Source organism: Acanthopagrus latus, chromosome 1, assembly GCF_904848185.1.
Source record: "Acanthopagrus latus isolate v.2019 chromosome 1, fAcaLat1.1, whole genome shotgun sequence".
Lineage (NCBI taxonomy): Eukaryota > Metazoa > Chordata > Actinopteri > Spariformes > Sparidae > Acanthopagrus > Acanthopagrus latus.
The window spans coordinates 23,924,376-23,939,104 of NC_051039.1; the positions used below are offsets into that span (position 1 = coordinate 23,924,376).

A 14,729-nucleotide genomic window follows, 5' to 3' on the forward strand; every position below is an offset into this window, starting at 1 on the left:
AATGCCAATCTTGATCAACCAATGAGAGGTGACCAACTGCATTTCAAGTGGGATTGTGAAGCATATCATAAAGTTCTTACCAAGTCAAATTCACTTGTATAATGTGGAAAATAAATTATATTTACTTAATAGTCATTGTTTTCTTTTTTCCTTCCTTGGTGAGAGAGAGGTACATTTCTCTAAATGTCATTTAATGTGTATCATACAAAGAATAAGGGTTAAACCAAACCAAGGCATTGTTAATATTGAATATTTAAAACAATAAAGTACCTTTAATCAGTATTATATCTGAAATAAATATGAAATATGTAGGACTTCAAGAGGCATAGTTATCTTACGAAAACTATTTCAGAAACAGGTTTATTTTTAAGTACAGGTTTCCTGGGAGGCATATTATTAGGCTTAGATTGTAGATGTAATATCCCTAAGTGAAAAAAATATCAAAATCATTTCGATACGGGACACCTGGGCCGATGGATATCTAACGTGAAATAAGTAAATTAACAACAAAACAATATTGCGAAAACCTGCGAAACAATATTGTGTGTTTCTTTTATTTATTTATTTTAAAAATCTTACCCGGATGTGACGTAGCCCGTGACGTCCAGACCAGGAAGTTCCAACACAGTCAGATTCCACTTGGTCAGACGTTGTGCTCAGAAGCTGAGTATCCCTCTTTGGTTTTCTTCTGTCTAAACAAAGTGCAACAATTGTATTCGACTCGGTAGAGTATCGTTTACTGCTGGCCCAAACGGCTCCTTTCCTGCCGCGTGTCCTCCGTCTGTGCTAGAAGGCGTTATAGCTAGCTAGCTAACAAGCTAACAGCTCACTAGTTGAGGTTGTTTTGATTATTAACGTGAACAGTAACGTGACATCCACGGCGTCTGGGCCGAGCTGCCAGTGCAAACGTTCTCTAAAAGGATCTGTTCGACGCAGTCCACTCGATACAGGAGATGGTTTAGGTGTTAGACGTGACGTGAGGACAGTGTTAATGTGAATCGTGGGCAGTGATCCAGCTAGCTGGGTTAACGTTAGTTAACGTCGCCTACCTTCAGCTACCACTACTGGGGACCGTCTGGTTTGTCCCTTGCCCCGACTTGCGGACGTCTGGCGAGCTTGGAAAGCTCTCTGTGAACCGGATCCAATGCGTGGGATGATGGGGACCCAGAGTAGTCCTGTCAAGAGTTACGATTATCTTTTAAAATTCCTTTTGGTGGGAGACAGCGATGTCGGAAAGGGAGAAATCTTGGACAGTTTGCAGGACGGATCGGTAGAATCTCCATATGCCTACAGCAGTGGTGAGTAACGGTCTCTGCTTTCGATTAGATATTTAAATTAATTAAAAACCTTTAATGACGAACGTCATGTAACTGTGTGTGTATTGTGTGTGTGATCTCAGGGATTGATTACAAGACCACCACAATTCTGCTGGATGGGAGACGGGTGAAATTAGAATTATGGTAAGTGATTGTGGCAATAATTATCATGTTAGTTGTGGCTGTGGTCACGATCAGACCAACAGCGTGCTGGCCGACCTACATGCTCACGTGTGCGTGTCTTCAACAGGGACACATCAGGGCAAGGCAGATTCTGCACCATCTTCAGGTCTTACTCTCGTGGAGCACAGGTGAGGATTTCAGGATAAATTCTGAACTTATTCATTTTTGTGCTGCTGCGTTTACATGTCAACACGGTTGTTTTTCATTCCACAGGGCATCTTGCTAGTGTATGACATCACCAACAGCTGGTCGTTTGACGGCATCGACCGCTGGATCCGGGAAATCGACGAGGTAATCCTGTTTAACCCATTTCTGGTTTACTCAACTCAATTTTTATTTACAAAGAACGACAGGGCATTCGTGGGGAGGGGTGTGTGTATCATGTGTCTCCTGTCATCACTGAGAAAGGTCATTCTCTGTTAGTCAGTACAGTTTAGAACAGGAGATGCAGAACAGCTTTTAGAAATCAACAATATGGTGTGTTTCCATCAGCATGCCCCAGGTGTACCCAGGATTCTGGTGGGCAACCGACTTCACCTGGCTTTCAAGCGGCAGGTGCCCACGGAGCAGGCGAGGGCTTACGCGGACAAGAACAGCATGACTTTCTTTGAGGTCAGCCCGCTGTGCAACTTCAACGTCATCGAATCCTTCACTGAACTTTCGCGCATTGTGCTGATGAGGCACGGGATGGAGAAATTCTGGAGGCCCAACCGAGGTGAGCTGGTTCATCATTCCTGCATTTTAATCCTGTCAGAGCGGGAGTGTTTTAAGTCGGTTTATGTCCTCATATATGACAAAGCATTTTGGCAGAAAGTTTCATAACATTCACATTTTTTTCAAGGGCTAACGATTATTTTCATTAGTGATCAATTTGTTGTTAATTTAAAAAAAAGTTAAACTGATTAACCATTTAATATTTTATTTTTTATTTTAAAAAAAATGTTCTAGTGACTAATGCTCATCACGATTTCAAGGTTTCTCAGTGGATAACTTTTTTCTTGCGTCTAGTAATAGTCGATCTGGATTGCTGCAATCATTTTTATTGTCATTATTTTCATCACTGAATATTTTCATGGTTAATATTTGAATCTAAAATGTCCAAAGATTGTAAAAAATGCTTATTACACTTGTCCAAAGTCCAAAGTGATGTCTTCTCACTTTTTCTTCTGCCCAACCAACTATTCAAAACTTCAAGACTCTTTATTTCATGTCATAAATAACAAACAAAAGCTGACATTTTTGCTTGAAAAATACTGAATTGATTAGAATAAAGATATTTTCAACTTTATTGTTCAAGAGCGTGAGAAGGGATAGAAGGGATATGTGAGGATATACAGTTCAAATAGAACCAATCACCATCTTAAAGGTGATATTTTTAAGACAAAAACATTGTTGAGTCTCAATTGACATTTTTTGACAAATAGGGAATGAGACTCAAAAATCAACTTTTCTAATTCACTTGTCCTTTTTCTTGATGTTATTTCAAAGTGTATATATCTAATTCATCTATAATGCATGTTTGATGCTTTCATAATGACAACACTTTTACCAGTGTTAGGCTGGAGAGGTAATCTACCTGTTGGGCCTCCAACTTAAGAAAATAACAGCTTGAGTTTATTTGAAACCAGCTATTAGTCCACTGTACATAAAATTAGCCCAGCAGAAACTTAAGATAGGTCAGACTATCCAGTTGTATATATATTTCAAACTGGAGTATGTAATCATTTGTTGAATTGATAAACACACAATAAGATATATAGTTTAAGCAATGGGTGAAAATCTCTGTCCAGCTAGAGTCAGCTTCGTCTCCACTTTTTGTGATGTCCAAGTTATACAGTTTAAGGACAAACTGAACAGATGGACTGAAGAACACCGGAGATTATCTGACGTGACATCCTGTCTTAACGTCCTCGTTCCCTTTTCTTGTTCCGCAGTCTTCAGCCTCCAAGATCTGTGCTGCCGATCGATTGTCTCCTGCACACCGGTGCACCTCATCGACAAACTGCCCCTCCCCGTGGCCATCAAGTCTCACCTCAAGTCTTTCTCGATGGCCAACGGCATGAACGCAGTCATGATGCACGGACGCTCGTACTCGGTGGCCAACAGCGCGGCATCAGGCGGAGGCAGCGGCGCCAGCAAAGCCAACAGTCTCAAGCGCTCAAAGTCCTTCAGGCCTCCGCAGAGCCCTCCAAAGAACTCGTCGGCATCCTCTAAGGGGAACTGTAAGATCTCATAGTGAAGGAGCGGACTACTGGCTGCCTCCGAAGGGCCACAGTGTTAAAGTTATTGTTGCTCCCAAGAGGTCACGTGGGGGCACAGAAGAGCAAGGAGAGCAACCAGGAGCACATACAGCAGTGAACTGGCATTGACCTTTGGGGAACTGCCTTGAATGGCTGGTTTGGTGTCTGTTCTCTTTGCGCTTGCTGGTGCCATCTTGTGGATATCCGTGTACCCGTTCTCTTCGCTGCAGAGGCTCACTGTGATCAAGTGGAACAAGATTTCCCCGGGACCAACAGATGTGAACCAAGGATCATCACTCGCCTGTTAACACTACAAATGAGTGGAGGGACATTATCTATCTTTTATGTGGAAATGGAGTGTTTATTGTATTTAACGTTGGACTGGAAGTTGTAAATATTCTGTATGTGCTAGCTGTTTTTGTCTGTGTTTGGTGATCGAGCCTGCAGAAGCGCTTCTCCTGCTCGTTTTGTCTTGAATGTTTCGGGAGACCTGCTTATTTCTGTGTCTTATTACCCCTCGTCTGCCGTAGAAAAATTCCGATTGCCGCCTCCATGGTGCTGAGCAGCTTATGAAAAACTCAAGATGAATTATGTTTTGAATAAGACCGGCTTGAATTGAATGTCAATAGAAGAGCGGGGCTAGTTCACCAGACAGATGGAGCTGCAAAGATTAGTCAGCTAGTCTGAGAAAAAGCAAAAGAAAACTTTGCCGGCTGCAGTGTCTCAAACGTGAGGATTTGCTGCTTTTTCTTTGTTGTTTAAAAAAGTAAATGAAGAGTTTTCAGATTTAGTCAGACAAAGGAAACAATTTGAAGATGTGACTTTGTGAAATTTTAACGAGCATCCAATTTTTTGAACAATCTTTTGACATATTTCTTATCTCAGATGAGTAATTGTGAAAATAGATTTAAATGAAAACAATCGTTAGTTGCAGCCCTAGACACAGTAGTAATTGACTCGAGGATAAGTCGTAAGAGTTATCCATTGATAAACCATGTTGGTCTAGCACTACTTAATCTGTGAAACGGACCAGCGCAGTCGAGCCAAGTTGTCTGGTTTCAAAGACTTCCTGCGGTGCCCCTAAATTCCACCCCAAATGAATTCCCCCTCCATCTCCATCAGTCATCGCTTTGAACATCTGTCGACTCCCTCAGCCTGTTTTTTTTCTTTTCTCTTGCCTCTAATCTAATATCAGTTGATTCATGGCTTTTACCAACTTAAACCGCCAACGACATTGTGATCGATTTAATTCTACTAACTCTTGGTGCAATTCAGAGATGGTGCTGATGAGGAAACCTTGTACAAACACGGTGGTCCGCCTTCAGAATGTGCTGCAATAGAGTCTCTGTTCTTAACAGGAATTTGTAACCTCAGTGGACATTGGTGAGAGGAATATTTTAATTTGAATGCCTTTTTTGGATATTTTTATGTATATGCTATGTACTTATGAATGTAAAACAATATTCATCCGCTACCTTTCTGTGGCCATGTGGTGGTAACGTGGGGCTGTAAGAATCAGAGGTGGAAAGTCATATACTATACATAGACTGTGATATTTTTATTGTAGTTTGCTTCTTGTCTTGAGTACTTGTACTTTTGCTGCTTAAGTTAAATCAACTTTCTTCAGAATGTGTGTTAAGGAGGGTGTCAGATGAATGTGGAGACCTCAGAAAGGACGCAGAAAGTCTTGGTTTTTTTTAAGCAAAGCTAACTCATGATATGGGTTTTTTAAATGATTGAATAATCTCCACAAATACGTTGGTTTCTACATAAATTCTCAGTTTTCTTTCCACCTCTGATGAACATGTGCTGTTTTTCCACTTTAAAGGGGGCACTATGTCGTGTTGGGAGAAGTTCAAACTCGTCATTTTAATATTAATATCAATGAGGTGATAATACAAACACAGAAGTATTTATCTTTTCCATAACCGAATAAACAAGCTGCTCTCAGAGGGAAACGAGGTCCCCGGAACGCTCTTTGAAGCTACAAAAGTGGCAGGGTCCGCCACATGTAAACAAAGTGTAACGGAATGAAATTGTGTTGTCCTTTAAGGTCAGTTTGTTTATTCGGTTTATGTAGTTCGAAAAGCTAAGTGAATTTGTTTATTAAATTGAAAAAGATCCCTCTGTTCTGAATGAAATTCCTTCAAATCCTCGCAGAGCACCTTGTGAGAATAAGCTCATCCAGGGCACAAAGGACGCTGGTTCCTGTTTCCCGTGGTGTATTAAGAGCAGCACAACAGAACATTTAAAGAAGCACTATGTGTAAAGGTTTGACACTGATTGTTGCTGTCAGGGCTGTGTGTCTAAAGGTTTTTGGATGTGGGATTAATTCTGGTTTGTCTCCATTAAAAACAGTCACCCATCAAAATAAAGGGTAAAAACTACAAGGCTGCTTTGCAATGATTCGTTTTACTTTTGTTTTATTCAGACATGTATCAAGGTCAGTGTGGGAATATGTTCTGTGGCCTTTGTCCAGTCCGGGGCCGCCGGTGCCTGGGCGCAATAAACCCGGGTGGGGGGAGGGTGCTGCTGAATTGATTAGCTCCTCTCTCGGTATTGGCCAGCTTTTGGATAACCGGGCACATCTCCGCGGCGCATGAATGCAGCGCGGTCAAAAGTCAGCGAAAGGTTGCGGGGTCACCCCGCATGAAAAGATGAGGGGTGCTGCTTCTCATCGCCTCGGGGCCGCGCCGGGACAAAGATGGAGACGCGCGCTATTGAAAACGCGGCGCTTTACGCCTTCCCACCTGACCGTGGCATCTCTGAGCTCCGTGTGAATGAGGGACGGCGCTAAATTGACCGACGTCTAGACAAGCGGGACGTAAACAACGTGTTTTGCAAGACGTGACGCGACACGCCCCGTGTTTGGGTTTCACGCTCTCCGGGAGACTCTGTTAACAGTTCGCTCCGTGAGCTGCGCGAGAAAACTCAGATCTGCTCACGCCTGTGCTCGCGTAAAACTTGTGGGAGCGCTTCGCCGCGGCGCACGGTGACAGTGCAACTCACAGCGAACAACCTCTCGCCGACGAGAAAACAACTCATCGCCTTATTTATGAATGACACCTCTATAAATTCTGTCTGGACTCATTTAACGCTGGATTTCTCACCGGAATGTGTGGCTCCGTGCGCACGGTTGTTGGGACAGCTTGCCACCAAGGCCCCACCGTTTCTTTGATGTTTTTACAATGTTTGTCCAGTTGCTTAGCGCATGGTGGTGCTTCATAAGAGTTTCAGACACCGGACGAGCATGGGGGCGGTCAGAGGGGCTGCCCTTTCCACCTCCATTCACACTCTGAAAGGCTGATGTTGCGTCTTACTCGCTCATTGTGCAGCTTCGTCCGCCGATTTCGCTGTTCGGGGACCTTGAATGAGTTTGCCCCCTTTTGTTGCGAGTTTTATTTTGATTGTCAAGGCGGATACTTCGTGCATTTTTGAACGAGCCTCTGGGATATATTTTGCGTCATTTCAGCGTTTGGGAGCCCTTTTTAATCTTTAGGAACGCTTCTTTTTGCGCACGGCGAACTGACTTACACAATGTTTGCGCACAAAACCGGAGACCACCTTTAAAAAAAAAAAAAAAATAATAATAATCGACCTAACACTTATTTCGAATTTGAAGACCTAAAGGAGGAATGGATATACTCGGAGCAAAGGAGCAATGATGTATAAAATCTGTCTTTTGGAGAATAGATGTATAAAGAATGAAAGTTGGCACAATGCACCGAGCTCAAATAAGCCACTATTAGGATGGATACGTGCGTATTTGTTGGTGCTTTTGGTTTGCCAAGTAGCAGAACTGTCTTTGTGTGCGAGCGTGGCAGGATCCAAAGTCAAACACGAGGGATTTTGTCCCAACAAGCTGAATTCCAATCTGTGGGTCGATGCGCAAAGCACCTGCGAAAGGGAATGCAACGTCGATGAGGTGGAGTTCTTTACGTTTTCCTATGTTCATGTTGTGTTTTTCCTCGTTTATGCTGTAGTTATCAGTGATCTGTGTGTGTGTTGTGTCTGTGCAGGACTGTGCTGACTTTGAGAAATGCTGCACCAACGTGTGTGGCCTCAACAGCTGTGTGGCTGCACGTTTCTCTGATGGCACCCCTGCCCAGCCAGATGGGCAGGGTGGAGGGAAAAAGGGTGATGCCCCCGCCTCCATCCCCACCTGTGAGGGCTTTATCTGCAGCCAGCAGGGGGCGATCTGTGACATCTGGGACGGACAGCCCATCTGCAAGTGCCAGGACCGGTGTGAGAAAGAGCCTAACTTCACCTGTGCCTCAGATGGCCTCACCTACTTCAACCGCTGCTACATGGACGGAGAAGCCTGCATCCGTGGGGTGACGCTAACTGTGGTCACCTGTCGCTTCTACCTGGCCGGGCCCCCCACCAGCCCGCTGCCTCAGGACACTACAGCCAACCCCACCCCCACCTCCTCCCAGGAGGACCCCATGCCCCCCACTCTTTACTCCAACCCACGCCACCAGTCCATATATGTGGGAGGCACCATTAACTTCCACTGTGACGTTATTGGAGTCCCCAGACCTGATGTGACGTGGGAGAAACAGAGCGAGCGGCGGGAACGCCTGGTCATGAGGCCGGACCAGATGTACGGCAACGTGGTTATCACCAACATCGGTCAGCTTGTCATTTACAACGCCCAGGTGTGGGATACAGGTATCTACACCTGCATTGCACGGAATTCAGTTGGAGTTCTTCATGCGGACTACCCTCTGTCAGTCATCCGCCGGGCCGGTGATGACTTCTCCGAAGATCCCGAGATGCCGATGGGGCGGCCATTCTCACCAGCAGACTGCCTGGCTGAAGTGGACCGGAGAGTGTGCAGTGGTGAGCGCCATGTTGACTGGTATTACGACAGCAAGCTGGGCTCCTGCATGGCCTTCAGCAATGGTGGATGTGACGACAGCCGCAATCGATTCGAGACTTATGAGGAGTGCAAGGCCTCCTGTCAGAGAGAGGGGATGGGCATCTGCGCTCTGCCAGCTGTCCAGGGCCCCTGCAAAACTTGGGAGCCACGTTGGGCCTGGAATTCTGTCACGAAGCAGTGCCAAGCCTTCGCCTATGGTGGCTGCCATGGGAACGCCAACAGCTTCCACACCAAGAAGGAGTGTGAGGCGAACTGCCCACAGCCCAAAAGAAAACCTTGTAAGACCTGTCGAGTGAAGGCGAAAATGGTGCCCAGTTTATGCCGGAGTGACTTTGCTATTGTGGGGCGGCTGACAGAGCTGGTGGAGGATCTGGACTCTGGGTTAGCCCATTTTAGCTTGGAGGAGGTCCTGAGAGATGAAAAGATGGGCTTGACTTTCTTTAATACCAAACACCTAGAGGTGACTATCGCCAAGATAGACTGGAGTTGTCCCTGTCCAAATATCACCATGGAGGAAAACCCTTTACTGGTGATGGGTGTGGTGCAGGACGGCATGGCCATCATCCAGTCGGACAGCTATGTCAGAGCCATAACTGAACGCAGACTCAAGAGGCTACGTGACGTTGTGAATAAAAAGTCCTGCAAGGAATCGTAAAAGTCCAAGGACTCAGACTCGGTCGGTCACAGATGATCTGTGGTCAAATTTACCTTTAGCACTGAAGATACGCATCAGAACTGCAGCAAGAAAAGCAGATATTTAATAACTCTTTAAATCTACAAAGTGTGTATGTTAAATATCGAATGTTCATGAAGTTATGAGTTAATTTGTATGTACAATATATGCTCATTGCAACACAGGTTATCCTACATTCCAGGTGTGTTGAGTACGTTAAAGGCTAAGTTCACCCAAAAATAAAAATTCAGTTATAAAGACATCCATGTGCAGACAGAAAGCAGGGAAAAGTTTTGCAGTCGACAAAAAAAACTTCACATCAAAACGGCGTCGGAGCATACTCCAAACAACTGAAGTAGCTGGGGACTTGTTTTAAAATGTTAAAACTAAAAAAAACCCACCAAAAAACCAAAAAACAAAGTCGCTCCATACAGCTCGTTTGACATAATCAAATTCTCCCTGAGATCCCAAACTGATTTAATGAAAATACATTCTTTACATCCTTGACAGGACTGAGCATGTGCATCTACTCCAAATCAGATGATCGCCAACGCTAAGATTTTGTCTTAAAAACAGTTTAAATAGGTATTTTCAAATCCATTTGGGATCTCAGGGATCTCCAGACACGTTGATTATGCCACAAAAAGGTGTATGGAGCCATTTTATGTTTTTTTTTTTTTTTTTTTTAAATGTTTTAAAACAAGACTCCCCATCTACTTCAGTTGTTTAGGAGTACGCCGTTCTGCTATAAAGCTCCAAAAAGGTTTTATGGATTGTAAAACTTTACCCTCCTTTCCGTCAGCATTAGAGTTGAACCGATAATGACTGAGCATTCATTTTTGGCAGAACTTATCCTTTAACATCAGTTCTGATGCGCCTTTAAAATAATTTTATATACAGATATTCTTTCTTTTTGCTCGTCCTCTGTAAACTTGTATTCTGAAAAAATAAGATAGTAGCCAGGGTAGCAGACACATGCTTATCAACTTAAAAAAATCCTAGTTTGTGGTGCTAAATATAAACACCTGCATTTATAACCTCTATATTGTGTTTTTTATGTTTTATTTTAGTATGTTTATTTTGTATCATATTCCTTACAGTAGGTAGAGGAGTTTTCTTTATAGGCTTCCTTCGGTTATATCTGATTTCAAGATCTAATGTAGAACACATCTCCAACTGCAAAGCACTTCTGCTAACTTAGTTCAAACAACAATCTATGGCTAGATCAAGGTAAACATAGTACGGAGACAGCATGTAAGTGAGCCTTTTTAATTTTACTCAAGTGTGCAATAAAGAAGAATACATTATATAATGGATGACATTAATTCAGTTATGATTAATAAAATTCCGTCCATGTCATTGAGTGTTACAATATGGGGAAGAGATTCTTAAACAGTTCTGGAAAATTTGGCAACGTATCTGAGCTTCAAGTGTAAGTTAAGGCTTGTCGACCATCCTGCTCTGGAACAACAGGACACTTTACACCAAACTCTCCTTCCTGAACAGAAGACACTTGTTGTTTGCTGGCATGTCCATCTAGCAAAGAAAAACATTTGAAATGATACATTATTCAAGAGATTTGTTTAAATCTTTTTTAAAGTTGTGTTAAATGAGCTGTTCACTTACTATCTTCTCCAGGAATAAACCATTTCTTTGTGCTATAGAACTGAGGAGGGAGATATCTCTGAGTCCCCACTCTGGATTCCTGTAAGATTAAATAACAATGTTTATGTATCCCACATTCACTGAAGCATTTTTTATTGTATGGATGACAAAAACGCAGCTCTCTCTTGCTAGATCTGATGATGAATGATTATCTTTTCAATACAATTAATGATTGTTTTTGATGATAAAAGACTGCAACCACTGAATAATTTCAGATCAGAATTAACTGCCTTGAAACATTGTATGGAAATTTATGAAGGCCAAAACTAAATATATAATTATGAAAAAAAATAGCTTTCTTACATAAATGAATAAATGAGTGAATCTATCATTTAATTCATAATAAATTATACAATTATTATGTAACTAAACTAACAATTATTTCATTAAATGCTTGAATCCTTTTATGTTAACAGATAAATATAATTAACATTTATATATTTTATGTCTCTTAATTTAAAATTTGGCACTTGCAGACCTCCACAGACCTGAAAAAGATTCAAAAAACTCTGAGCACCTCACCTCTGCCGTAGGCTGTAGTCAAAGTCAACATTACTTTGGGGTGAGATCTGGCCGTTCACTGCATAGGGCTGAGGGTAACAACAGAAGATGTTATGAAGCATTATACAGTCACACTTTTATACTGAGATATTTGATAACGACATGTCATTAATGTGGTACATGCATGTTTATAACAGTGTTCATTTACTCACCCCGTATGTAAATAGAAGACCTTGCGGCTTCAGCACAGCTCCAGCCCCTCTGAATAAACCCTAAGAATAAAAAATAGTGATGTCTTAATAATGAAGTGGGAGAGTTAAATGGAAGAAGTGAGCACAACCCCAGCAGCCCTTTTTGTTCTTGGTCAAAAACGGCTGCTGGAGCAGAGGGTACTGAGTCAACAAGGTCATCCTGTATACACTCTGGGGGTCATACACTGCAGTATTTCTATTCAATGGAAACACCAGGACCAGTCAATAGATCACTCACTATACAGAACTTAAAGCCATACCATTAGCATTTTGTCTTGCTCTTAGAAATGTAACATTGAAAACATAAGCAATAAAAACACTCTTGCTCAGTTCAATACATGCACAGGTTTTGCTGTTATAGATCGGTATAGATGGTCTGGTTTGACCAATGATGGCTAATGTTAACTGATGTAATGTTTATGTTTTAGGATATCCGATTTACATGTCACTTGAGGCTACAGTAATCTCTGTTCAGCTAAGATAAAGTTGCTTTAAGGAAAGGGTCATTCCGATTATTTTCCACAATAAAGTGTGTTCACAGGTCTTGTGGAGTACTACTGCATATGTGAAAAAATAGTATAAATCCTTTTGTGACTCTAGAAGAAGCTTCATGCCATCTTATAAATTGCCTCCAATGATGTCATTAGGTGGCTAAGTTGCATTGTAGGTAATATAGGCAGTCCCAATGGTGTAGCATGGCACACCTATTACAGTGATGGACTCATTATGGAGAGTCTGAAAACAAATTATCAAAGTTGATTCAACAGGATGAGAGATGTCGCCGTTTTTATCCCACACATTCTTCTTCCTCTTTAAAACCTGGAGCCTACATTATCCACAATGCAACTTAGCTCCTGAGTGATATCACTGGAGACAATTTGTCAGATGAAATCCCGCTTTCTCTGTGGCACAAAAGGCTTGATAATAGTTTTACTCAAATATGCAGTAGCTGACCTTGCGACCTTTAAACGCATTAGAAAGGTGCAATATGTAATATCTGCTGTATCTGATGTTAGCTCGTTAGCTCAGCAGCGAGCAGTCCAGACTGGGAGCTTGGGGAACCGAAGGGGTTGTGATGTTTATACTGCCAGCACAGAAGTATTGTGAAGGGCAGGTCAGATTAATTTCTGTTTTCAACGTAAATCTAAAATAATACACCTATAAAAACTTTAAAAAATGTCTTGCTACTTGCATTGGGGGATTCCTCTTTTAGAGATTTAAACTACAATCAGGGCTGGAGTTAACCCACTTGGGTTTGGGGAAGGGGGGGGGGGGGGGGGCGAACAAAAATGAGCAGCGGGCCCCTCATTAGTATTTAATTAATTGTGGTGAGTTTATTTATTACAAATCTGTTCCGAATTGTTCCTTGTGCACAAATAATATACACCAAAATAAATGCAGTGAATCCTGATGTTATATAAGGACCCTCTTATGATTAGGTAATGATGCAGGTACTGATGAGGCCTGAAACATTTCAATTTATATCAAATGGTCTGTACAGCATTTTTTAAAAATGTGCTTTTATCATATTACCACAAATGAAGTGTCACATATGAAATCAGACACTTTGCCAGTTGGCAATCCAATTATGCCCCCTTATATCCTCAGGTTAGGCAGGACCAGTGACAACACTGTGAGAATGAAAGCATCTCTGGACACAGCAGCAGTCCTACCTCTGTGCAAGCGAACGGAGAAATGTGGATCATGTTAATATTGACCACCAGATCCAGGCTCTCTGGCTGGATCCCTCCCCAGTACTGATGGGGCAGGGAAGCATCCAGGTGGATGGCGGGCATCACATTGTGCAGCTGGTAGTGAGCTCTGTACGCTTCTATACTGAGAATGGGAACAAAAGACATTATTGTTACTGCATGGACCCTCCAACATAACACACACAGCACAGTATACCTGTCTTGCATCAGCTGTATTAAAATATCTACCGTAATACCTGAGCGGAGAGAGAGAGTGGCCATTGCTTTTTCCCCCCTCAAGTTTACTACGCAGTAATGAATCGACAGCGTAAATACAGGAGTACGAGCTGCTTCCGAGGCTCGCCGACGATGTTAACTGCTACTTACTGGTACACACGACCTGTATTTACCTGAGTAGAGACTGGCGGTCATACTCTGAGGGCTGCCAGGTAATATTCCGCAGGGCCTGAGCGAAGTGTGTGACATGCTGCCCGGTGCCGGAGGAGATCTCCAGCGCCTGCAGGTGTCTCCCGGTGTTCACGCTCTCCCGGAGCACCGCCAGGATGGGCTCCTTGTTCCTCTCCGCGGCGGCGGCGCTCAGCATCTTGCCAAACCCCGGGTACAACTGCCGAGTAGTGCGGTACAGTGTGCGAAGCCACTCCAGTACAGCTGGGTAACGTCAGTCCAGATTGAATAACTCCACACCACCCACGAATTTTGTTTTTCGGCTGAAAATGGTCCGCTTCCGGATTACGTCATGTGACTCACCTGGCAACCAATGAGGGCGGTGGGCGGGCCCGAGCGCTCTGCACCGTTATAAAAGAATGACAACGCAAATAGCTGTTCTACATAGAGGGTTCCTTTAATGAGGGGAGAACAGCTGTCAGGTGCACATCCTGTTTTACAAGATCTACGGCCTCTCACACACAAATAGCACACATTCCTCAGGCTCGTGTCTAAATCATAGGAAGAAATCAACTTAGAGATAATTTAATAGTTCGGTCCGGATAACAGGACATAAATACAAACAGCGGACGTGAACAAAATGTTTTGGCAAACACAAATATACAGAACTGGATTGTCAGTGTGATAAAATAAACAGGCTTGAGTCACATCACCAATTTAATTTTTTTTACCAGGCAAAAAAAGGTGTCATTTAGTTATATTACGCATAATTTGTGCAAAAAGACAACCAGAATGGAAAGACAGCACTGTGAATCTCTGGATCTATCACTCAGTTGTGTGTGTGTGTGTGTGTGTATATATATATATATATATATATATATATATATATATATATATATATATATATATATATATATGTATA

The 14,729-nt window shown here is 42.7% G+C and overlaps 3 protein-coding genes across 3 annotated transcripts; 2 read left to right on the forward strand and 1 right to left on the reverse strand.

The window, feature by feature from the left end:
• The first annotated feature begins 578 nt into the window (after nucleotides 1-578).
• LOC119018457 (ras-related protein Rab-40C-like) lies at nucleotides 579-5,901 on the forward strand. Its single transcript, XM_037096140.1, has 6 exons — nucleotides 579-1,298; nucleotides 1,400-1,460; nucleotides 1,567-1,627; nucleotides 1,713-1,790; nucleotides 1,992-2,214; nucleotides 3,434-5,901. The coding sequence occupies exons 1-6, from the start codon at nucleotides 1,145-1,147 to the stop codon at nucleotides 3,733-3,735; spliced, it is 879 nt and encodes a 292-aa protein (XP_036952035.1). The 5' UTR covers nucleotides 579-1,144; the 3' UTR covers nucleotides 3,736-5,901.
• A 268-nt stretch (nucleotides 5,902-6,169) lies between these two features.
• Nucleotides 6,170-10,410, forward strand: wfikkn1 (WAP, follistatin/kazal, immunoglobulin, kunitz and netrin domain containing 1). The gene is made up of 2 exons (XM_037096118.1): nucleotides 6,170-7,664; nucleotides 7,759-10,410. The coding sequence occupies exons 1-2, from the start codon at nucleotides 7,401-7,403 to the stop codon at nucleotides 9,274-9,276; spliced, it is 1,782 nt and encodes a 593-aa protein (XP_036952013.1). The 5' UTR covers nucleotides 6,170-7,400; the 3' UTR covers nucleotides 9,277-10,410.
• A 137-nt stretch (nucleotides 10,411-10,547) lies between these two features.
• Nucleotides 10,548-14,165, reverse strand: mettl26 (methyltransferase like 26). Its single transcript, XM_037096151.1, has 6 exons — nucleotides 13,813-14,165; nucleotides 13,385-13,547; nucleotides 11,673-11,732; nucleotides 11,482-11,549; nucleotides 10,921-10,999; nucleotides 10,548-10,830 (listed from the first exon to the last, which is right to left on the reverse strand). Exons 1-6 carry the CDS (start codon nucleotides 14,004-14,006, stop codon nucleotides 10,774-10,776), a joined length of 621 nt encoding a protein of 206 aa, XP_036952046.1. The 5' UTR covers nucleotides 14,007-14,165; the 3' UTR covers nucleotides 10,548-10,773.
• Between the last annotated feature and the right edge of the window lie 564 nt (nucleotides 14,166-14,729).

What these genes read in the sequence shown, in the direction of transcription:
- wfikkn1 (XM_037096118.1), top strand. Translation starts at nt 7,401, where the DNA reads ATGATGTATAAAATCTGTCTTTTGGAGAATAGATGTATAAAGAATGAA. An exon ending in GGGAATGCAACGTCGATGAG is followed by an intron (nt 7,665 to 7,758) that starts GTGGAGTTCTTT and finishes GTGTCTGTGCAG; the next exon opens with GACTGTGCTGACTTTGAGAA.
- LOC119018457 (XM_037096140.1), top strand. Translation starts at nt 1,145, where the DNA reads ATGCGTGGGATGATGGGGACCCAGAGTAGTCCTGTCAAGAGTTACGAT. An exon ending in GGATCCGGGAAATCGACGAG is followed by an intron (nt 1,791 to 1,991) that starts GTAATCCTGTTT and finishes TGTTTCCATCAG; the next exon opens with CATGCCCCAGGTGTACCCAG. An exon ending in ATTCTGGAGGCCCAACCGAG is followed by an intron (nt 2,215 to 3,433) that starts GTGAGCTGGTTC and finishes CTTGTTCCGCAG; the next exon opens with TCTTCAGCCTCCAAGATCTG.
- mettl26 (XM_037096151.1), bottom strand. Translation starts at nt 14,006, where the DNA reads ATGCTGAGCGCCGCCGCCGCGGAGAGGAACAAGGAGCCCATCCTGGCG. An exon ending in GACCGCCAGTCTCTACTCAG is followed by an intron (nt 13,548 to 13,812) that starts GTAAATACAGGT and finishes TCCCATTCTCAG; the next exon opens with TATAGAAGCGTACAGAGCTC. An exon ending in GTCTTCTATTTACATACGGG is followed by an intron (nt 11,550 to 11,672) that starts GTGAGTAAATGA and finishes TGTTACCCTCAG; the next exon opens with CCCTATGCAGTGAACGGCCA.